This window comes from Somniosus microcephalus, chromosome 6, assembly GCF_052327205.1.
Source record: "Somniosus microcephalus isolate GS21.2 chromosome 6, FLI_Smic_1.0, whole genome shotgun sequence".
NCBI classification, from domain to species: domain Eukaryota; kingdom Metazoa; phylum Chordata; class Chondrichthyes; order Squaliformes; family Somniosidae; genus Somniosus; species Somniosus microcephalus.
The window spans coordinates 174,733,235-174,757,736 of record NC_140992.1 but is presented as its reverse complement, the minus strand read 5'-3'; the positions used below and the strand labels follow the sequence as shown (position 1 = coordinate 174,757,736).

Here is a 24,502-nt window from a genome sequence, read left to right as displayed (position 1 = left end):
CTCAGGACCTTTCACTTGATGGAACTCATCAATCTTGGTAAAGGAAAAGCAGAGCTGATTAAACAGAGGGCCGTTTCTCCAGAGGATTAAACAGGGAATGGACTTCATCAGCATCCTGATACAGCTTACTGAGCTGAGCTACACGTGATCGGGGGCTTTGAATCTAGTCACAGGAAACATTCAAACTGGGGGAGATTGAAGAGCAGAATTTGATTAGCAGGGCACCTTTATCAAATTGTTGCCTGTCATGGCAAAACTGATAACGTACACAACTTAAACTGCTTTGTGTCAGATGTTTGGGTAAGGAGATTTTCTGAAGGGAAAACCCAATGACAGTTTGTGCTTTGCATTCCAGTTTTCCCTTCAGATTAAAGTACTGAAAGTCTGTGTGAATGAGAGTGGAATCAAACAGGCAGCGTGGATGCTTGGGAAGTGCAGCTTCATCCAGACTGACACTGCAGTGCACTACTGATGGGAGTGCTGGGCTGTCGGAGGTGCCGTCTTTCAGATAAGACATTAAACTGAGGCCCCGTCTGCTTCTACAGGTGGACGTAAAAGATCCCACGGCACTATTTCGAAGAGCAGGGGAGTTCTTCCCGGAGTCCTGGGCAATATTTATCTCTTAACCAACATCACTAAATCAGATTATCTGGTCATTATCTCATTGCTATTTGCAGGAGCTTGCTGTGTGCAAATTGGCTGCCGTGTTTCCTACATTACAACAGTGACTACACTTCAAAAGTACCTCATTGGCTTTAAAGCGCTTTGGGACATCCTGAGGTTGTGAAATGCACTGTATAAATGCAAGTTCTTTCTTTTCCTTTTCCTCTTTTGAAAGGAGTCCCTGACAGTAAGACTGCCTCATTAAATTTAACCCTTTACATTTTGGAGTATTTCGGAGAAATTTCAAAGCTGAACACTTTTGAAGTTGAGGACTGAAGTAGAGCCACAGACTGCAGTGCAAATTTTAATCTGCTGTATAATGAACTTTCAATCAGGAGAGTTTCGCTCAACTAAAATGGTTTTGCTAATTTGTGGAAAATGGCCTTAATGAAAGGAAGTTAGTGCTGAGACTGTCAGGTGTCAAGTGTGCTAAATATTAATGACAAATACTCCCATTTATTTATTGCAAGTTGAAAAACATACACTGGCCTAATAAACACATCATTAGGCTCCTGGACATGCTTAATGGCGAATAAACAGGTAATAGGATTGCAGCCTCATTAAGCGATACGAGTCCACTGGGGAAACCCAGCGTCTGATTGGGTGCTGTATGCCTCACTAGATCTTAGCTGAGATGATCTGTAGGCCACTATGACATCAGGAATCTGTGGCTTTTAAAATTGAGAAATGCAGGAGAAGGGTCAAGGGCCATAGCACAGGACACTAACAAATGGAGAGAAGAGGATACAAGGTAAGTCAGAAAGTGGTGATTATATGATGCCGAGCGTGGATTTGAAAAGCCTAACGATTGCAGGAGGGAGGGAAGACAGAGGGAGGGAAGACAGAGGGAGGGAAGACAGGGGGAGGGAAGGCAGGGGGAGGGAAGCCACAGCTCTGAGGTCTTGGGAAAGAATGAGTTAGAAGAGGAAACTGCAATGAGTCTCGATGGTACAGTGAGAATTCAGAGAAGAAGGGGACTGTGTAGGACAGTGAGTTTGGAGTTTTCAAAGAGATAATTACATTATTACCGAGAAGAACCTAAGTATGGAAAATAAGGTATAAGTTGACCATCATTGAGCTATTTTATTATGAAGGGAGTTAATGACCACAGGTAAATAACTTCCAAGAAGATATAGCTCTGTAAAGCTTCTCATCCCCATAATATTCTAACATTACATGAACATTATTCACCTCTGGCCAACTGCATTCACAAATGTATTCCCATGGTCCCAGCAGCACAGGAACTACTGTATTCTACATAAACTTTAATCACCTGGGTTCACATAAAATGTAATTATGGTCTTAACCAGATCTTTCCCAGCTCTTTTTTTAATGTGAGTTAGCACGACATCAACTGTTTGATGGAAGTCTATTACAGAATTTTACCACACTGTGGGAAAAAAACTCTCCTCTCCAGCTTCACATTGGCGTAGCGTTAAAACCCTTTCCTTGTTCTGTACTTAGCAATGGACCTAAAAAGGGTGCATTAACAATGTTAATGTTGTCTAAATCCAGAGTGAAGGCCCAATCTAATCCCAGAGAGAAGTGGAGCGAGACTCCTGGAGCAGACAGCCTTGTGCTGCTCTGGTTTCAAACGGCACAGAGTGTAACTCCAGTGCGGTGCCAAACTGGCTATAATAAATGCCCTTGGCCAACTTGTACGCCTCTTAAACCTCCCTGCAATAAATTAGCCAATATGGGCAAAGGCGCTTTCTCTGAATGTTCACATTTAGCTGCTGGGGGAGGAACATGCACAGATCTCATCCTGGGCAGCAGAATGGGCATTTCAGTCTGACGGTATAGTTTTTAAAATTCATTCATGGGATGTGGGCGTCACTGGCAAGGCCAATTTTTACTGCACATCCCTAATTGCCCTTGAGAAGGTGGTGGTGAGCCGCCTTCTTGAACCGCTGCAGTCCGTGTGGTGAAGGTACTCCTACAGTGCTGTTAGGGAGGGAGTTCCAAGATTTTGACCCAGTGACGATAAAGGAATGGCATTATACTTCCAAGTAAGGATGGTGTGTGACCTGGAGGGGAACTTGGAGGTGGTGGTGGTTCATGCGCCTGCTGCTCTTGTCCTTCTAGGTGGTAGAGGCGCGGGTTTGGGAGGTGCTGCCAAAGAAGCCTTGGTGAGTTGCTGCAGTGCATCTTGTCGATGGTACATAGAAACATAGAAGATAGGAACAGGAGTAGGCCATTCAGCCCCTCGAGCCTGCTCCGCCATTCAATGCGATCATGGCTGATCATCCAAGTTCAGTACCCGGTACCTGCTTTCTCCTATACCCCTTGATCCCTTTAGCCTTAAGAAATATATCCAACTCCTTCTTGAATATATTTAATGAATTGGCCTCTACTGCCTTCTGTGGCAGAGAATTCCACAGGTTCACCACTCTCTGGGTGAAGAAATTCCTCCTCATTTCTGTCCTAAAAGGCCTACCCCTTATCCTTAGACTGTGACCCCTGGTTCTGGATTCCCCGACCATTGGGAACATCCTCCCTGCATCTAGTCTGTCCAGTCCTGCCAGAATTTTATAAGTTTCAATGAGATCCCCTCTCATTCTTCTAAACTCCAGCGAGAACAAGCCCAATCGACCCAATCTCTCCTCATACGTCATTCCTGCCATCCCAGGTATCAGCCTGGTGAATCTTCGCTGAACTCCTTCCATGGCAAGAATATCCTTCCTCAGATAAGGTGACCAAAACTGCACACAATACTCAAGATGTGGTCTCACCAAGGCCCTGTACAACTGTAGCAAGACATCCTTGTTCCTGTACTCAAACCCTCTCGCTATGAAGGCCAACATACCATTTGCCTTCTTAACCGCCTGCTGCACCTGCATGCTTACCTTCAGCGACTGGTGCACAAGGACATCCAGGTCTCGTTGCACTTCCCCTTCTCCCAATCTATTGCCATTCAGATAATAATCTGCCTTCCTGTTTTTGACACCTAAGTGGATAACCTCACATTTATCCACGTTATATTGCATCTGCCATGCTTCTGCCCAATCACCCAACCTGTCCAAATCATCCTGTAGTTTCTTGGCATCCTCCTCACAGCACACATGTCCACCCAGCTTTGTGTCATCTGCAAATTTGGAGATATTACATCTAGTTCCCTTGTCTAGATCATTAATATATATTGTGAATAGCTGGGGTCCAAGGACCGATCCCTGCGGTACCCTACTAGTCACTGCCTGCCACTCGGAAAAAGACCCGTTTATTCCAACTCTTTGCTTTCTATCTGCCAATCAGTTCTCTATCCAAGTCAATACCTTGCCCCCAATCCCATGTGCCTTAACTTTACACGCTAATCTCTTATGTGGGACCTTATCGAAAGCCTTCTGAAAGTCCAAATACACCACATCCACTGGTTCTCCCTTATCTATTTTACTAGTTACATCCTCAAAAAATTCCAGTAGATTAGTCAAGCATGATTTACCTTTTGTAAATCCATGTTGACTTTGTCCGATCCGGTCACTGTTTTCCAAGTGATCTGCTATTACATCTTTTATAATGGATTCTAGCATTTTCCCCACTACCGATGTCAGGCTTACTGGTCTGTAATTCCCCGTTTTCTCTCTACCACCTTTTTTGAATAGTGGGGTAACATTAGCTACCCTCCAATCTATGGGTACTGTTCCAGATTCCATCGAATGTTGGAAGATGATCAGCAATGCATCTACTATTTCTAGGGCCACTTCCTTAAGTACCCCAGGATGTAGATTATCAGACCCTGGGGATTAATCGGCCTTCAATCCCATCAATTTCCCTAACACCATTTCCCTACAAATACTGATTTCTTTCAGTTCCTCCCTTTCATCAGACCCTATGTTCCCCGACATTTCTGGGAGGTTATTTGTGTCCTCCTTTGTGAAGACAGAACCAAAATATGTATTTAATTGGTCTGCCATTTCTTTGTTCCCCATTATAAATTCCCCTGATTCTGACTGCAAGGGACCTACGCTTGACTTCACCAATCTTTTTCTCTTCACATATCTATAAAAGCTTTTACAGTCAGTTTTTATGTTCCCTGAAAGCTTACTCTCATATTCTATTTTCCCTTTCTTAATTAATCCCTTTGTCCTCCTTTGTTGAATCCTAAACTGCTCCCAATCCTCTGGATTACTGCTTTTTCTGGCCAATTTATATGTCCTCTCCTTGGATCTTATGCTATCCCTAATTTCCCTCGTTAGCCACGATTGAGTCACCTTTTTTGTTTTATTTTTATGCCAAACTGGGATGAACAAATTCTGTAGTTCATCCATGCGGTCTTTGAATGTTTGCCATTGCCTATCCACCGTTAACCTTTTGAGTGACATTCCCCAATCAATCCTACCTAATTCGCGCCTCAGACCATCGTAGTTTCCTTTATTTAAATTCAGGACCCTGGTCTCTGAGTCAACGACTTCATTCTCCATCTTAATGAAGAATTCGATCATATTATGATCGCTCCGACCCAAGGGGTCTCGTACAACAAGATTGCTAATTAATCCTTTCTCGTTACATACTGCAGCCACAGTGTGCCAGCCAGTCTAAAGGCATCCGAAATAGGATCTGCCCTCTGGGTGCACATTTCATATTCTTGTATCTGTCTATTAGATTACACACAGTCACCCACTTACACAGCAGGACCCAGCAACAGTAGTACTAGGATCCCTATAGTACAGTGCACCATTGCCCATACACCAAATAGGAAATTCAGAAGAAACTTCTTTACCCAGAGAGTGATGAGAATGTGGAACTTGCTAACACAAGGAGTGGTTGAGGTGAATAGTATAGATACATTTAAGGGGAGGCTAGATAAGTATATGAGGGAGAAGGCAATAGAGGGTTATGCTGCTAGAGTGAGATGAGGAAAGATGGGAGGAGGCTCGAGTGGAGCATAAACGCCGGCATGGACTGGTTGGGCCGAATGGCCTGTTTCTGTGCTATATATTCTACACACATGATCATTGAGGAATCTTCAACAACCCTATTGAAATAGGTCGATGTTATTCAAAGTGAGCCATGGTGTGAATAAACCACACAATTGTAGGAGTCTATGCACTCCTAACAAAAACACTGTGAACTAAACTGGTAGTTAACAAACTTAGTTTAATGCACTGAAAGTATTACAAAACAAGAAACGCAGGAGAAACTCCAAACAGGTCTGTACACTAGCTCACTCCACGAGGACTAACTGGAAACGCCCTCCAACCCTGACGTCATGACATCATCACGTTTCCCGCCGTTGGGAACGTCACATGACCCACGTGATGACGTCATCGCGTCAGATCGCGATTTTATCGATCCCGCGCTGTTTAAACTGGGCAAACATTAAAAGGTAACAATAATGATTAAAGACAATTGTACAAGTTACTGTGAGACTCTCTTTGGTGGCTTTGCCACACAATTTCCTTTTAATGCCTCTATGATTTTTCTCTTGCACCAGTGTTCAAGAGATTAATTATTAATTCCTGGAGCCTCCTGGACAATCCTCGATAGTTGGCAACTCTAAGTGTAGTTGTTTTGTGACTAGTCTAGTACTCCAATGTGCTTGACTCTTAGCTGCCCTCTGAAGTGAACTAGGAAGCCACTCAGTTGTATCAAACCAATTCAAAGAATAACGAGCATAAAACTGGACAGGCAACTCGGCTACGACATAGACATCAAATCAGGACATGACAAAGGCACACCCAGCCCAGTCAACTCTGCAAAGTCTTCCTCATTAACATCTGGGACTGGTGCCAAACCTGGGAGAGCTGTCCCACAGACTAGCCAAGCAAAAGCCTGACACAGTCATACTCACAGAATCGTAACTGTCAACCAATGTCCCAGACTCCTCCATCACCATCCCTGGGTATGTCCTGTCCCACCAGCAGGACAGACCCACAGACGTGGGGACACAGTGATATACAGTTGGGAGTGAGTGACCCGGGCATTCCTCAACATTGACTCTGGACCACTCATGGGTTGAATAGACAGCAATGAGATGAATTAATTTATTTTTCTCAGGTTTAGTTGAGAGAGGAAAGTTGGCCAGGATATCAGGAGAACTCCCTTCTCTTCTTCGAACAGTGCTGTGGGATGTTTAATGTCCATTTGATCAGGCAGACAAGCCACAGATAAACATTCATTAGAATGGCAGCAATGTTGCACCCCCTCAAGAATGGTGTGGAGATGCCGGTGTTGGACTGGGGTGGACAAATGTAAGAAGTCACACAACACCAGGTTATAGTCCAACAGTTTTATTTGAAATCACAAGCTTTCGGAGCGCTGCTCCTTCGTCAGGTGAAGTGGAGAGATGCATCTCTCCACTTCACCTGACGAAGGAGCAGCGCTCCGAAAGCTTGTGATTTCAAATAAAACTGTTGGACTATAACCTGGTGTTGTGTGACTTCTTACATCTATTCAATGTGCACATGGTATGCGACCCCAACTAGGGAACGATGCACATCAGTGCAGGCTTCCCTGAGGGTGTGCATGCTACTTTTGTTTTGAGCAAATCAAACAGTTCAAGGTTCTTTGATGGAGAAGGATGGATGGCTGGCTAGATCTTCATAGAGTTACTCAGTGCAGCCAAGGCTGATGACACCACTGACACAAACCCCACGTCCCAGATATATCAATGGACGCACCAGAGCCCTTGCTGATTAAACATTTGGGATGTTGAAGCAATGCTTGGACCAGGCAAGGAAACCGTTACAAGGCGGCCAGAGAAGATCGACAAAGTAGAAGCAGTGTGTTGCACGATACTGCCACAGACACAGGTCTCACCCTTGGAAATGGATATGGAGCAGCTGCAAAACATGGAACATGACAGCATATGTGCAACAGTGACCAGCAGCACAGCAGCAGGAGTGGCCAGCAGCACTTCAGCAGCAGTGGCCAGCAGTACACCAGCAGCAGTGGCCAGCAGCACACCAGCAACAGTAACCAACAGCACACTAGCAGCAGTGGCCAGCAGCAGTGACCAGCAGCAGTGACCAGCAGCGCACCGGCAGCAGTGGTCAGATAAGAGTGAAGATAATTTAAATGAGAGACACTTACAGGGATTAGCCAGGAATGCTCAGTGATTCTGCTTAGCCCCTCAGCTATGTTTTGTGTAGGTGTGTCCTGGTGTATTGTCCTGGGGCTAGAAATTGGCCTCCTTTGCGCCTTCCATTATTGCCTCCGGGGGGCGATAACGGGGCACTAATGACTTACCAACCGAGGGGCGGCGAAAGAAACGACTCCCGTGAAATTCAATGAGGGGTAGCGCCGGCGGTAAAACTTACCACCTTGATCTCCTGTGCCCCAGAGGTTGTGACGTCATCCGATGCGCATCGCCCTGTTACCGCCCCGGATCCTAAATTTACTTCCGCTCCCCTGCAGCTTCGCCTGGCATCAGCAACGGCAGCTGCAGGAGGCGTTGTGATCTCGGCTGGCTGCTTGTGGAGTGGTAATTAAAGGGATTGGTGGTCAGGCAGGCGAAAAAAAAATTCTCACCCCTTTGTGCTGTTTTAAAAATATTTTTCATTGCCGCAATTGATCAGCGCTGCACTCTCTTAGAGAGCTTGGGGCTGCTCCTCGCGGATCGTGGGCGCCGTCGCCGACCCATCCCCAGCTTTAACTTTAACTGCTGTGAGCATTGGCCCTTCCCTTTAAGGGAGGGAATGAGCCTGCCAATCTGGCAGCGCTGCACGGAACATTGCTCAGCGCTCTGCCGATACCGACCCCTCTCACTCCCTTTAGCACTCTAAGGGCGCTCCACTTCCCTCTTGGAGCGCTACAACTGAATTTCACGGGAGCCTCTCATCATTAGCGCCTGGCGATCATTTTTCCACTTCTGAAACTTTAGCGCCCCAAACGGGGCTGTAATGAATTTCTCCCCCTTAATCTTACAAAGTGAAGGACTCAGTGGACAAACCACACCGTGCTTGAACGAGAGAACATGGCCACCAGTCGACAAGGGGAGAAAGTGATAACATTCTCGCCTCAAACAGTAGGTCGTGAGCACAAAATCCAGGCTGACACTCCAGTGCAATACTGAGGGAGAGCTGCACTGTCGGAGGTGCCAACTTTCGGATGAGACGTTAAACTGATGCCTGGTCTGCCCTCAGGTAGACATAAAAGATCCCATGGCACTATTGGAAGAAAAGCAGGGGAATTCTCCCTGGTATCCTGGGCCAATATTTATCCCTCAACCAACATCACTAAAAACAGATTATCTGATCAATTATCTCATTGCTGTTGTGGGAGCTTGCTGTGCGCAAATTGGCTGCCGTGTTTCCTACATTAATATCACTTCAAAAATATTTCATTGACTGTAAAGCGCTCAGGACATCCTGAGGTCTTGAAAGACGCTATATAAATGCAAGTTCTTTCTTTTTGTAAATGTTTTTAAATTTGTAAAATTTCTGAACAACTTTTCAACAAGAAGGTAAAATTCTTAATGAATGAGCATCTTATGAAGGGACTGAGCTCCACATAGTAGCAATCACTACCTGAGTCTGAAGGTCCCGGGTTCGAACCCCGCTCCAAACAGACCCGAGTAGGGATCAGAGCTCCAGCTCGGAATTCTGGGTTGACATCCAGTGGGTACTCACGTCTGGTGGGTGTCGGTGGCCCTCCCCCACCTCATTGAATGGGTTGTGGGAGCTCGTAAAACCCTTGCATCGTATAGGACTAACCTCTTCCCTACTGGCTGGTATAAAGACAGTTCCGGCCATGGAAGGAGCGTTCACTGTTACATCAGCCTGACACTCCTTCCACTACTCTCCAAGGGAAGCTATGAAAAACAACAAAACCAAACTGATCACCTATATCTGAACTCCACTGTAACGCACAGCTGGATTTCAGGCCATAATTCAATGTAAAAAGAGTCGATGTTACAGGGAAAAAAAAAGTGACAAGTTCATTGTCAAATACACCACATACTCTGTTACAGAGCAATAGGGGATGTATCTAACCCAGGGTATTACTGACCAGGTTCCATTCCTAGCTTCTGCTGAGTTAGCGGGCACTGCGAGTATCCCTAGGTTGGAGAAGGGAAAATTAGCCAGCATTCCTATTCCCACTGAGCCCTGCATGTCATGTGAAGGCAGCAGCCACGATGTACTCCATGATCGAATATACTACCAACATGCTCTGTCTAAGCTCACAGATAAAGAATAGGCTGTTGGGTGAGTGTGCCAATGGTGTGTACAAAGCAGCACCTGAGTGATCCCTTACACGGCAGGGTCTTGTTTTGTTAATTAAATGCTGGAATTACTTGTGTTCCCTTTGCACAGCACTTTTGGGGTACATTACCTGGGTAGGAGGGGATAGTCAGGATCATATCTGTGCTGCAGACCCACACTCCTGGCGTACAGCCTGGTCCCAGCTGTAATAGGCGAGAACAGAAAAGACCCATCAGTGATGCATTCCATCCTCTACCTCACAACCTCCTTTGCCTTTTGTACATGATTTGGGCAACTGTGATGTAATGTGATCCCCAGCAGCAAACCAGTGGGATATCTACCATTCCAGCACCCCTGTGCTCACTGACCTGCATTGGCACCCAGTCTGGCAATACCTTGAATTTAAAATTCTCATTCTTGTTTTAAAATCTCTCCATGGCCTCACCCCTCCCTATCTCTGTAACCTCCTCCAGCCCTACAACCCTCCGAGATCTCTGCACTCCTCCAATTCTGGCCTCTTGCGCATCCCTGATTTCCATTGCACCACCACTGGCGGCCGTGCCTTCAGCTGCCTAAGCCTGAAATTCTGTAATTCCCTCCCTAAACCTCTCCGCCTCCCTCTCCTCCTTTAAGTCGCTCCTTGAAACCTACCTCATTGACCAAGATTTTGGTCACAGTTCTAATATCTCTTTATGTGGCTCGTGTCAAATGTTGTCTGATACCGCTCCTGTGAAGCACCGTGGGACGTTTTACTACATCAAAGGTGCTATAAAAATACAAGATGTTGTCGTTTAGGTCTATTTTTTGTAGGTACAAACTCTGTCTTAAAATGGTGGGACAATAAGGAAGGAGAAATTAGATTGCAGGACATCAGACTTTTATCAGTATGTGTAATGTACATGCTTTGTTGGAGCTGGATTGCCACCTGGCTGTGGGGTCCCAGCCTGAGAATCCCCTGCACCTAACCCCTCCCCCCACACAAATTCCCTCAGTCTCCCTGGCCAAAGAGGGTCACGGATTGGAAGAGTAACGGGGAGTCTTCAACACTACACTGTGCACCCAAACACCTCTATTAACATGGGCACATAGGGAACATAAGACAGTACTGGACTGGAAAAGACTCCTCAGTCCATCTGGCTGGTTCCAGAAGCGAATACCCCTCGATATCGATCCCATTCTCCCCTACATTTTCCCGCACTACCTGCCCCACTGGGTCCCCCGGGCAGTCCATTCCACACTCCCCATCCGCTTCATACAATTGCTAAATCTGAACTTTTTGTGCACGTTCCCTTTTGTAAACTTCAGTCCAGATCCCCTGGCTCATGAGTTTGTGGCAATCTCAGAAAGTATTATTGGGCTTCAATTTGTCAATTCCCTTAAAAATCTTGAACACTTTGAATTACAATTCCCCATAGAACTTCTCTTCTCCAGGTTGAACAAGTCTCAAGTTCAGTATCATGTCACCAGTAGCCCTGCCGTCTTTCTCCTATCTGTTGGGAATGTACTGCTGCCCAAAGCTCACTCACACCTAACGTCCAACAAACCTCCTAATGTCCCTCCCTTCTCAATCTAGGCCTTCAGTTAAGGAAACACTTTGACCCTATCAAGGCCTGTTATTGCCCAAATGTATACAATAGCCTAAGGTCTGCAAGGTATGCCCCAGAAAGTACAATATACACTATTGTAGGAACGGAGGTTCCTATCAAAAAGACTGAGTTCGACTCAGGCAATTAAAATAATGAACTTTAATGAAACAAAACAAGTTTAAACTGGAAACTGCTAGAACACATCAATAACAGGTTTACTCTCCTTGAGGGCTCCATGAGGACTGATCCTCTGGTCAGAAGACTGACGTCATGACGTCATCACGTTCTTCCCGCCATTGGGGCATCATGTGACTAACGGCATGACGTCATCACGTTGAAACTGCGCTGTAAAGGTAACTAGACATTGTACAGTCAAACAGTGTAATTAAAGGTACAGGCACAGACAGTAACTACATTGCTGTTAAAGGAATTATGTACAACCGCTCTGAGTCCTTTGGTGGCTCCGCCACACTATGATGTACTGTGGGGTAGCACTAAGCCACACAGACCACAAGGTCCCAGGTCTGATTCCTCGTCTGTGCTGCAACAGCGGATCTCAACTGGACTGGCAGTTGGGGCGCCACGACCGAGTCTAGAGATCCTGGTTTAGAGAGGGGGGAGAGCTAGGATTCCTGCTCCTAGTTGGTATTCAGTGACTCTTGCTGGGAAGTCCACATATGTGGGCACTGGATGAGCACAGGGTCAGGCTCGGCTTTGATTGCCTCCAAGTGGAATTGCCAGCTGACTCTAGGCTTGCCCATGAAGAGTGGCCTCTTGGGAGGGGGACCTGGAGGGCAGCCAGTATCTGCAGCAGGTCAGTGTTCAGTGGGAGGCGGGAAAACTGGGGGGAAATTAGCCACGACTGGTATCAGGACCTTGGGGGTTGCTGCACGTTCAAAAGTCACAGTCTACTGGAGCTCTCTCAAGTAATGAGCACAAACTGAGCTCTTAGCAACATAGGAACAGGAGGAGGCCATTCAGCCCCTCGAGCCTGTCCCGCCATTCAATTAGATCATGGCTGATCTGTACCTTGACTCCATCTACCTGCCTTGGTTCCATATCCCTTAATACCCTTTTCCTAACAAAAATCTATCGATCTCAGTTATGACATTTTCAATTGACCCCCAGCCTCAACAGCTTTTTGGTGGAGAAAGTTCCAGATTTCCACCACCCTTTGTGTGAAGAAGTGCTTCCTGACATCACCCCTGAATGACCTGGCTCTAATTTTAATGTTATGCCCCCTTGTTCTGGATGCCCCCCACCAGAGGAAATAGTTCCTCTCTATCTACCCCATCAACTCCTTTAATCATCTTAAACACCTCAATTGAATCACGCCTTAATCTTCCATATTCACGGGAATACAAGCCTACACACCCGTCCTCATAATTTAACCCTTTTAGCCCCGGTATCATTCTGGTGACTCTGCACTGCCCCCACTTCAAGACCAAAAGATCTTTCCTGAGGTGCGGTGCCCAGAATTGAAATCAGTGCTCCAGGCGGAGTCTAACCAGAGCTTGGTATAACTGTAGCATAACTCCCACCCCTTTGTATTCCAGTCCTCTTGAGATAAAGGCCAACATTTCATTAGCCTTTTAAAATTATTTTTTGCACCTGTCCACTAGCCTTTAGTGATTTCTGTACTTTGACTCTCTCTGCTCCTCCATTAAGAAAAAACTCTCATCTATCTTTCTGAGGTCCAAAGTGGACGACCTCACTCTTCCTCACTTCCACCTGGAATCGCTAATGAGTAACTTGTGGCAGAGCCACCAAGGGGACTCTGACCTTATGTACATAATTATCTTTAACTAATTGTTAGCTACAGAATGAATCTGTATCTCTGTTCATATTATCGCATGTACATAGCGCGGTCCCTTTAAGACTGAGACCCAATGCGATGACGTCATCACGTTGATCACGTGATCCTCCAGCGGCGGGAAAACATGATGGCGTCATGACGTCCGACCAGGGAGGGGCTCTAGTCGGTCCTCGTGGAGCTAGCAACCAGTACAGACCTGTTATCCAGCTTTCCATTGTTTTAGTGTTAAACTCTGTTTATTAGTATTAAACATCGTTTGTTTAATAGACTGACTCGATCTCAGTCCTTTAGTTAGGAATCTAGCCGTTCCTACAGTAACAGACCTTATGTGTCATGATGTGCAGCAGAGCATCGATGTTACAGACAAGAGCCTCTGCTTTGCTGTTGGGATTTTCCACTGGCAAGCAGGTAAACGAGCGGCCACAGTCATCGAAGGGAAAGTCTCGACCCTGCACATGACAATAGAGCAGAAAAGAAAGACTTTTAACATTTCTATTTTATTTTTGTCCTCTCCCTGAAGGCACTGTCTGTTACTGCGGCACAGTCCCCACAGACTCAGAAACACTTCAGTTTCTTATTCAAGTGGCCAGTCTCCATTTGTGAGCCTGGACAGGGGCAGGGGCAGGTAGAGGCAGGTACGGGGTCAGGGGCAGAGGCAGAGGCAGGAGCAGGGACAAAGGCATGTGCGGGAGCAGGGGCGGAGGCAGGGGCAGGGAGCAGAGGCAGAGGCGGAGGCAGGGGCAGGAGCAGGGTGAGCGGTGGGAGTGGAGGCAGGGGCAGGCAGGAGTAGGGTGAGCGGTGGGAGCGGTGGCAGGAGCAGGGTGAGCGGTGGCAGGGGCAGGAGCAGGGTGAGCGGTGGGAGCGGAGGCAGGGGCAGGCAGGAGTAGGGTGAGCGGTGGGAGCGGTGGCAGGGGCAGGAGTAGGGTGAGCGGTGGGAGCGGAGGCAGGGGCAGGCAGGAGTAGGGTAAGCGGTGGGAGTGGAGGCAGGAGCAGGAGCAGGGTGAGCGGTGGGAGCAGAGGCAGGGGTAGGCAGGAGTAGGGTAAGCGGTGGGAGCGGTGGCAGGAGCAGGGTGAGCGGTGGCAGGAGCAGGGTGAGCGGTGGCAGGGGCAGGAGCAGGGTGAGCGGTGGGAGCGGAGGCAGGGGCAGGCAGGAGTAGGGTAAGCGGTGGGAGCGGTGGCAGGAGCAGGGTGAGCGGTGGGAGTGGAGGCAGGGGCAGGCAGGAGCAGGGGCAGGGGCAGGAGCAGGGTGAGTGGTGGCAGGGGCGGGGAGCAGGGTGAGTGATGGGAGCGGAGGCAGGGGCAGGCAGGAGCAGGGGCAGGGAGCAGGGGCAGGAGCAGGGTGAGCGGTGGCAGGGGCAGGGAGCAGGGTGAGCGGTGGGAGCAGAGGCGGGGCAGGGAGAAGGGGCAGGAGCAGGGTGAGCGGTGGCAGGGGCAGGGAGCAGGGGCAGGGGCAGAGGCAGAGGCAGGGGCAGGGAGCAGGGGCAGGGGCAGAGGCGGAGGCAGGGGCAGAGGCGGAGGCAGGGGCAGAGGCGGAGGCAGGGGCAGGGAGCAGGGGCAGGGGCAGAGGCGGAGGCAGGGGCAGGGAGCAGGGGCAGGGGCAGAGGCGGAAGCAGGGGCAGAGGCGGAGGCAGGGGCAGGGAGCAGGGGCAGGGGCAAAGGCGGAGGCAGGGAGCAGGGGCAGGGAGCAGGGGCAGAGGCAGAGGCAGAGGCAGGGGCAGGGAGCAGGGGCAGGAGCAGAGGCAGAGGCAGGGAGCAGGGGCAGGGGCAGGGAGCAGGGGCAGAGGCGGAGGCAGGGGCAGGGAGCAGGGGCAGGAGCAGGGTGAGCAGTGGGAGCAGGGTGAGGGGTGGGAGTGGTGGCAGGGGCAGGGAGCAGGGGCAGGGGCAGGGAGAGGGAGCAGGGGCAGGGGCAGAGGCGGAGGCAGGGGCAGGGAGCAGGGGCAGGGGCAGAGGCGGAGGCAGGGAGCAGGGGCGGGGCAGAGGTGGAGGCAGGGGCAGGGAGCAGGGGCAGAGGCGGAGGCAGGGGCAGGGAGCAGGGGCAGAGGCGGAGGCAGGGGCAGGGAGCAGGGGCAGGAGCAGGGTGAGCAGTGGGAGCAGGGTGAGGGGTGGGAGCGGTGGCAGGGGCAGGGAGCAGGGGCAGGGAGCAGGGCGAGGGGTAGGAGCGGTGGCAGGGGCAGAGGCGGAGGCAGAAGAAGCACCAGAGGCTGATCCGGTTTTTCCACTTTCCATCAGACATGGTGGGATAGTGATCAGGAACAGGAACCGGAACCCTGGCTGATTCTCCCCCCTCCTCAGTGCAGTAGTGCTGACCAATTGTGACCCTATTGTCACCTCAATGGGCATCGGCGAGCCCAGCACAGATTAGGGATTGAACCAAGGACCTTCTGTGCCTTATGGTGTCAGCTGTGGCTCAGTGGGTAGCACTCCCGCCTCTGAGTCACATAGGTCGCAGGTTCAAGTCCCACTCCAGAGACATGAGCACAAAATCCAGGCTGACACTTCTAGTGCAGTACTGAGGGAGCGCTGCACTGTCGGAGGTGCCATCTCTCAGATGAGAGGTTAGATTGAAGCCCTGTCTGCCCTCTCAGGTGGGCGTAAAAAAATTCCAATGGCACTATTCAAAGAACAAGGGAGTTTTCCCCCGATGTCCTGGCAACATTTATCTCTCAACCAACATCACTAAAACAGTTTCATTGGTCATTTATCTCATTGCTGTTTGTGGGTCCTTGCTGTGCACAAAATGGCTGCCACATATTCCAACAATGGCTACACTTCAAAAGTGGCTGTAAAGCACTTTGGGATGTCCTGCGTTCATGAAAAGCTTGATATAAAAGCACACCCTTTCTTATGGTCCAGTACACTGTATGGTTGTGCCTGTATCCACTTAGCCACTGACAGAGATATTTGATGACTTTAATGAGTCGTCAGAGTTAAACGATCCCTCAGCAATGAAAAAGAGAACTGCTGATTGTGGTGGTTGTGTGGAACTTTGAGGGCTCGCCGTGCTGAGTGATTGGTCTGCTTTCGAGTACCAGGGCCAATAGCTGCCTAGAGCTGATGATGCAGTGGTTTGGAGTTTGCTGACTCTCGCAAGGCAATCATTTTACAGAGTCACTTTATTAAACTGGGCAACTGCCAAACAGCAACACCCATCCCTCAGCTTTAATGAGACGTGTACTCGACATTTACTGCATTGTGCCCAGCGTAAAGTATAGCCCTCTCAAATGGGTTTATAGAAATGTATAAAAAGTCTGTCCAAAAGGAGCAAGACTGTCCACTGAATAAGGGGATGCTTATTAGTGAGTTAAATCTCTAGGCTTCCATATGTTGTGGCACTGAGTCATACAGACCGGCACAGGCCCCAGGTTCTATCCATGCTGCAGGGGGTGGCAGTAGGATGGTGCTCCAATTGGCCTCAGCACCCCTGGATCAGTGAGAGGGGGAAGAAGATATCAGCCTGGATTCCCAATCCTGAATGCTTCCAGTGACCCCCCTACTGGAAAGTGTATACGAGTGGATGCCTGGTGTGAAGTTTCCCTAGGGTGAATAGCCTGCCAACTCCAGAGACTCGGGCACATCATCTAGGCTGCAGCAGCTTAACAACCAGTTCTTTAACCACAATAACTCACATCCGTCCATGTATTAAGCAGAAAGATGGAATGGGAGCTTGGTATGGAATGCCATTTTATTCAGGCTTGAACAACAAAAAGCCAATTCCAAAGTCAACTTAGCAAAAGAACCAGGAGGGAAGATTGGGGAGAATTGTTTTTACACAGCAAGGTGATACGATCTGGAATGCACTGCCTAAATGGGTGGTGGAAACAGATTCAACAGTAACTTTCAAATAGGAATTGGATATATGCTTGAAGAAGGAAAAAAAGTGCAGGGCTGTGGGGAAAGAGTAGGGGAGTGGGACTAATTGGATAGCTCTTTCAAAGAGCCGGCACAGACACGATGGGTCGAATGGCCTCTTTCTGAATTGTAAGATTCTGTGATTCCAAGTCCCAGTGACACACGCCTGGAGAGCAGGGTGGGAAACTCTGGATAAACAGCCTGGGATTTTAAAATGAATGGGTGGAAAATCAGTCTGTTTGGCCATGAATTTCCTGCAAAACACACCCTGCAAGTACTGCACCTCACTGAGAGAGCAGAATTGGCCTTCTGATGTCCTCTTTCTAATTACAGAACTGTTTCAAGTAGAAATAATACACTGGGGCTCTTTCCCCCCTCATCAACTAAAATTTCTAATGTCCGAAATAAGGTTTGCAACATAAAAAAACACATGATAAAATACATATCTCATAATAGCGTGATTAAATTTAGCAAAGTTGTCTTTGAGTAGCTTCATTAATGTTGGTACTTGAAGGCCTCAGCCTTTCCCAAAAGCATAGGCTTGATCTTGATAAATGTGTTTGGAGTTTGCTCGCTGAAGGCAGATCCTGCAGTCTGAGCATGTGCAGTGTTCACAAATTTGTAGAATGCAGCAGCATCATTTAGTCAGCCAATTGATACTGCGGGCTGGACTTTGAGGTTAGCGGCAAACGAACGGTGCCAGCCGTTCATTACACTTGCCCATAGACTTTCTATGGGATTTTGCACAGCAATTTCCTGTCAGCCAACTATCCAAAAAGTGCAGCTCCCTCTACAGGGCATCCGGGACCTGTGTGTACAAGGCCAGCAACTGTGTATCTCCTTAACCAATCAGATTGAAGAATTGTTAACATGCAGCACAGAGTCTGAACCAGGAAGTGTCAGTTAGAATAGTGAATTCAATGTCAAATCAGGTACGGAAAGCGAAATAAAGAGAGGGAAAAAAAGATTGAATCAAGAGAGGGAGAGAAAAAGTTAAAAAAAGTTATTTCAATTTTTTAATTTTCAAAATCTCCAACAATAATTAAAATCTGAAGGAATGCGACTCCACAGTTGTAAAAGTTCATTTTTAGTGCCAGAGAGGTTGTTTGGCAGTAAGTAAGACTTACCATGCCGTTAAATGGGTATTTGCACTGGAATGGACAAGCCCTGACATTTTCTGGCGAGTTTAGTTCGTATATATCAGGTAAAGTACAGCAACTTCACACCGTTCAAAATTCTCAACCTTGTTTTCAAATCCCTCCATGGCCTCACCCCTTCCTATCTCTGTAATCTCCTTCAGCCCCATAACCCCCCGAGATATCTGCGCTTCTCTAATTCTGCCCTCTTGAGCATCCCTGATTATAATCGCTCAACCTTTGGTAGCTGTGCCTTCAGCTGCCTGGGCCCTAAGCTCTGGAATTCCCTCCCTAAACCTGTCCGCCTCGCTACCTCTCTTTCCTCCTTTAAGACGCTCCTTAAAACCTACCTCTTTGACCAAGCTTTTCGTCACCTGCCCTAATTTATCCTTATGTGGCTCGGTGTCAAATTTATTATCTTACAATACTCCTGTTCAGCGCCTTGGGATGTTTTACTACGTTAAAGGCGCTATATAAATACAAGTTGTTGTTGTTGTTGTTCAACATATTTGAATGGTGAGTCTCTGTTCGAGATGCCGTTATCGCACAGCTTTTGGAGGAGCAGGGCATCTCGGATAGCAACGTCTTGATTTTCACGTTTAACTGCGCATGTACGGTCGCTGGAAGTTGTTGTCCGATTTCCACGTAAATAATAATGAGCGCCGTTAGCCTCACCATTATTTTCTACCACAAAATCCGTCCAATGCTTCACATCAACGTCTAGCAAGATCAAAATTGAAAAGCAAAGCTAAGCGACAAATTTTCCATTATAAATTCTTATATCCATATTGAAATCGAATTGCTGATGTGACTGTGTCACCCTGTAATTACACCCTCTGGCCAGTGGTGGCGTAGTAACCCCTTGGCTTCATGTCTCCCTGTTTCTCGGCCTGTACTGCAGAGAATCTCCTGTACGCTGACCAACTCTACTTCACCGCTTGACAAACTGTCATAAGTCTTGCTGTAAATAATAATACAAAATCAAAGTACTATAATAAAAAGGGCATAATGTAAGATTTTAAAATAAGGACTGAATTCTGCCTGTATCCCCTGGTCTAATTGCCCCCCCTGCCCTCTAACCCCACTTCACCTGAAGACTACATTTGGTTTTCACTCCCCTTGTGCAACATCATGGCAGATTGAATGGTCTGTATAAAAAGAGATAAAATATATAGATGCAAATATAGATAGGGAGAGAGCTAGTGAGATAGAGAGAGAGCGCGAGAAATGTTCCCTTTAACTTTTTTTAAATGTGTATTTTGTGCTCACCAGGGTGAGGGATGTTAGCTCTGGGAAATGGAACACTTTCTACTTTTAGCACACAGATCAACATCAAGCACTCCCAGGTCAGGTGTAAGCAGAGGCTTCCAATGTGATATTTCTATCTCCTTTACACAAAGTATCCCTGCAGCTTTGCTTAATAAGATTGCTAATTGGTGCATAATGATCAGCTGTTTTATGTTGACAATTTACAGAAGTGGGTTGAGACTGCCCCGGGTTCATTTCCACCATGACCCTCTGCAGTTCGCAGAGTCAGGACTTCCATCTCTTTAGTCTGGCTGGATCTCACTCTAGGCCCCAGAAGTGAAAGCCTAATTTTCTAAATGCACATTAAATTATAATTTGGATGTCTGTGTGCGCCGTCCCTGTTTATATTGAACGCTGCCACCACACCTCGATAAAGCTTACCATTAATAAAAGAAAAGACTTGTATTTATATACAGGAAACTTTGGTTTATCCGGAGGTTGTATGTCCGGAATACTCGATCTAACGGCAAAAATCAGGAGCCGTTTTCTATAAGTTTTTTTAGTTCTCATTCTTTTTTTTTCCCAGTCAGGCACTGCAAGGTCTGTAGCTATAGCAACAGCTTCAGCTAGAGACGCTAGCAGCTGCAGCCGACTCTTTAGAAGCTGTTGCTAAACAACAGTGTTTGTTGTCAGATACGGAGATGAAAACCTCCGTATGCTTCAACATTAACTTTGTATGTCTGGCAGTTTTGATAGATCGGCAACACGCCGGTCCCGTCGGTGCCGGATATCACAAAGTTTCCTGTAGCGCCTTTCACGACCACCGGACGTCTCAAAGCACTTTACAGCCAATTAAGTACTTTTGGAGTGTAGTCACTGTTGTAATGTGGGAAACGCGGCAGCCAATTTGTGCACAGCAAGCTCCCACAAACAGCAATGTGATAATGACCAGATAATCTGCTTTTGTTATGTTGGTTGAGGGATAAATATTAGCCAGGACACTGCGGATAGTGCAATGGGATCTTTTACGTCCACCTGAAAGAGCAGACTGGGCCTTGGTTTAACGTCTCATCTGAAAGACGGCACCTCAGACAGTGCAGCACTCCCTCAGCACCGCACTGGAGTGTCAGCCTAGATTTACATGCTCAAGTTTCTGGAGTGGGACTTGAACCCACAGCCTTCTGACTCAGAGGCGAGTAGTGCTACCCACTTTTTTTTTATATTATACTTTATTGAACACTAAGAACATTTACAACATCGTAATCATTACATTGTATGATACAAATCAATTCCACCGCTCTGCACAGCTATTCCGCCACCACCTTTTAACATCAAAACCTGAAGTTTAATTTGTCACCTGCAACATATATTAATCGATTGTACTTTAAAAATTGGTTGTAAAATACTGTCCTTAAATTCCTTTCTGAATAAAACATCCACAGAGCCTTATAATGATCTTTTAGCTTATATTTAAAATACTCTTTTAGATTGATTCTCCTCCCCTCAAAAAACAGAGCATTCCTTCTTTGCACAATCACGAATCTAGCCAAACTGAACATTAAATTAATTGCCGCTCCGCTAGACTCGGGCAGACTCTCCTGCAATCCCCATCTCAAAATTGAGTCCCACGGAATTCCCATTCTCACTCTTTGGTCCCCACCCAGCAAAAAAGCTTCACACAACTGTCGAACATAGTACTTAAAGTCATTTAACTGCGGACATAACACCAGTAAATGGGACAGAGTCTCATCCTGTGTCCCACACACTGGGCAAGTTGCCGCCTCCACTTGTCCAATCTTGCACAAGACCGTCATGGTAAAAATCCGGTTATGAGCCAATTTGAAGTCCAGTTCAATCCATTCTGGGCATTTAAAATTCGCCCACACTCCCTTCCAAATCCTGTTGAAGTCCAGCTGTGGGTATACTCTGCCAAAACTCCGGACCAGCAGGTGTCTTGAATCTCCATTCTCTGAATACTTCATAGAAATCTCGAGTATTACAGTTGTCAAATTGGACCAACTCTCCCCCTTTCTCCAGTACAAAGCTTGGAAAAGCAGGACACATTTTACTTCCTTTGGAGATTTCCGCATTTATTTCTTCCATCCAATCCTGTGGCATGCCCTCACAATCTTCTCATACATGATTCCTATTGCTTTTCCTTCTACCTCCTGATCCTCCTCCCACACCATGTCCCTCACTATCGCTTCCGGCAACCAACCTGGAATCACCTCGTATAATACATCTTTCACAGATATACCAGCTTTTATAAAAGCTTGATTAAATAAAACCTCTCCTTCGATGTTGACCCACCTGTTCAAAAATAAGGGCTGTTCTAAAAATTCCTCAGCCCCCTTGGGCATAAACTGCACACTTTTTAAAAATTGAGCCCAAGTCTCTACAACCCCCTTATAAAACCTAGGGAGAAGTTTAATCGCTTTCAAAAACATATTATTGTATTCCATATACAATATCCCCTGCCCTCCTATCCCACTTCGTTTTAAAAAATGCTCAAAACAACTCTTCCAAAAACTTGTATTTGACTTCTGAAGAAATCTCTTCACCCATTTGATTCTAAAGGATTTTTTCTTCAAATCAATATCTGGGAAATTGAGTCCTCCCTGATTTCTCCGTCCAATGATGGTATTGTAAGCCACCAAGGCTGGTTTCCCTTCCCATAAAAACCTCACACAAGCCTCTCGGATGGACTTTTCTGCCCACTCAGGAATATCCTCCACCATCAATAAGCACCATAGCTTAGATAGCAGGAGAGCAGACACCACTGTTGCTCTTCCTTGCACTTTCAACCACCTTCTTTCCCACCTTCCCAAAATCTTTTTAATTTTCATAACCTTCGGTTCCCAATTTAATTGATCCACTTCTTCCCTATCTTTCTTGCACCCCATATGCACCCCCAGAACTTCCAAAACCTCCACCACCTTAAAGGGACATACCCCCAACCATTCCCCCCTACCCCTCCCTGCAACCAGGCATTGGGACTTACTATAATTCACTCTGGCACCTGAAGCTCTACAATATTCCTCCACTACCTCCATAGCTTTCCTCACTGACTCCCCATTTCTCAATGTTAAGGTTGTGTCATCTGCATATTGGTGTATCACCGACACCAGCCCAGAACTGGGAACCACAATCCCAACTACACCTTGTTTCTTTCGCATCATGTAACCTAATGGTTCTGCTACCAATGTGTACAGCAATGGGGACAGGGGACAACCCTGTCTCACTGATCTCTGTATTGGAAAATACTTAGATAAAAAACCATTACATTTAACACAGCTAAATATGTTTGAATAAAAAATCCTTATCCACTGAATAAAATTTTCCTTGAAACCAAATGCTTCCAAAACCTTCAATAAAAACTCATGAGAGACCCTATCAAAGGCTTTCTCTTGATCTATCTTTAATACATAAGCCTCCCTCCCACTCTCTTCCATGAGCTCTATCGCATCTCGGATTGAGACCACAGAGTCTGCGATGTCCCGGCCTATGACTCCATAGGACTGAGAGGGCAAAAATATCTGTGGCAACACCTCCTTCATACGATTTGCCATAACCCTTGCCAAGATTTTATAATCCACATTTAATAGTGTGATGGGCCTCCAATTCTTCAGATCCTGTCTATCCCCTTTATTTTTATATAAGCTAAGCTTATGACACCTCTCCTCATAGATGGGGCCAGGTTTCCCTCAATATTAATTTCCTTAAAAACTTCTAAGAGCAACGGACTTAAAACCTCAAAAAATTCCTTATAAAATTCTGCACTTAGTCCATCGGACCCTGGGCTTTTCCCCCCCTTCATTCCACTTATTGCTATTTTTATTTCCGCTAATCCTACTTCTTTGTCACACATGCTTCTCTCATCCTCCTTTAAACCCTTTTCAATAAAAGCAGTAACCTTCTCCATCTCCAAATTGGAAATGTCTTCTTTTGTATATAGCTCTTGATAAAAGCTGCTAGCCGCCTCCAAAATCTCCCCACTTTCATGAATGATCTTCTCCCCAACCTTCAACTCTCCAATTAACGATAATCTCTGTTGCAGCTTCTCTTGCTCCAGAAAATATCTAGTGCATCTTTCACCCTCCAATGCATCTCTAGCCTTTGCATGAATGGCCCCCTTGCATTTTTCAGCTTGCAATAATTCCCACTCTTCCTTTAGCACCCGGAACTTAGTCTCAGCTCCCTTATCCCCTCCGTCAACTGCTTTACAGACATCCGTAAACCTTTTGTTTATATTCTCTTCTCGATGCCGGTTAGCTGCCGCCCTCTTTTTCCCATAACGTACCGAAAAAACTTTTACCTCATATTTGAAATTGTCCCACCAAACTCTTCTTTCTTTCAAGAACAAAAGTTCCTTCCGAGCATTCTTTATTATATTTATAATCCCTTCTTTATAAGCACTTTCTTTCAGGTATTGATTGTTTAAAATCCACACCCCTGAACCGATCTTAACTCTGCTGTTCCTAATTCTAAGAACCAAAGCCGAGTGATCACTAAAAAATACTTTTTATAATAAATCTCCATCACCTCCGAACTTAACCCTTCCCGCATTAACACAAAATCTATTCGGCTCTGTTTTAAAACATCAGCCGCCCAACCTGCTCTGGAGAACTCCCTTTTTATGGGGTTCCGGTCCCTCCATAAGTCTCTCAAATTTAAATTTGCCATCCTTTTTACAATCATCCCTCTGGAGTTATCATCTTTAAAGGTCATCTGGGCTGAAATGTCCATCCAAGATAAAAATACATTAAAATCCCCCACTATACAAGGATTTTTCACCTCTGCCACTTCAGTGAATAACCCCCGAAAAAACTCGCGACGCTTGCAATGGTCGTTCGGTGCATAGATATTAAAGAGATCACAATTAAATCCCTCCAATTTTACCCTTAGCCGTAAAAATCTCCCCTCAGTGTCCTTGTCCACCAAGGCAACGTTCTCTTCTATGGACGGACTCACCAAAACAGTCACCCCTCTACGGTTATTGTTTGCACAACTTGCAAACACCTCTCCCTTCCAAACCTTCTGAACTCTTTCTAGAATATGCTCATC

The 24,502-nt window shown here is 46.7% G+C and overlaps 1 protein-coding gene across 1 annotated transcript in view; it reads right to left on the bottom strand.

Moving 5' to 3' along the window:
• Positions 1 to 24,502, bottom strand: part of fcsk (fucose kinase) — a 163,830-nt gene that overhangs the window by 100,126 nt on the left and 39,202 nt on the right. Inside the window, exons 2-3 of the mRNA XM_085990959.1 lie at positions 13,529 to 13,654; positions 9,934 to 10,006 (exon numbers count right to left, since the gene is read on the bottom strand). Of these exons, the coding sequence (XP_085847085.1) occupies positions 9,934 to 10,006; positions 13,529 to 13,654 (199 nt within the window). The remainder of the gene's footprint in view (positions 1 to 9,933; positions 10,007 to 13,528; positions 13,655 to 24,502) is intronic.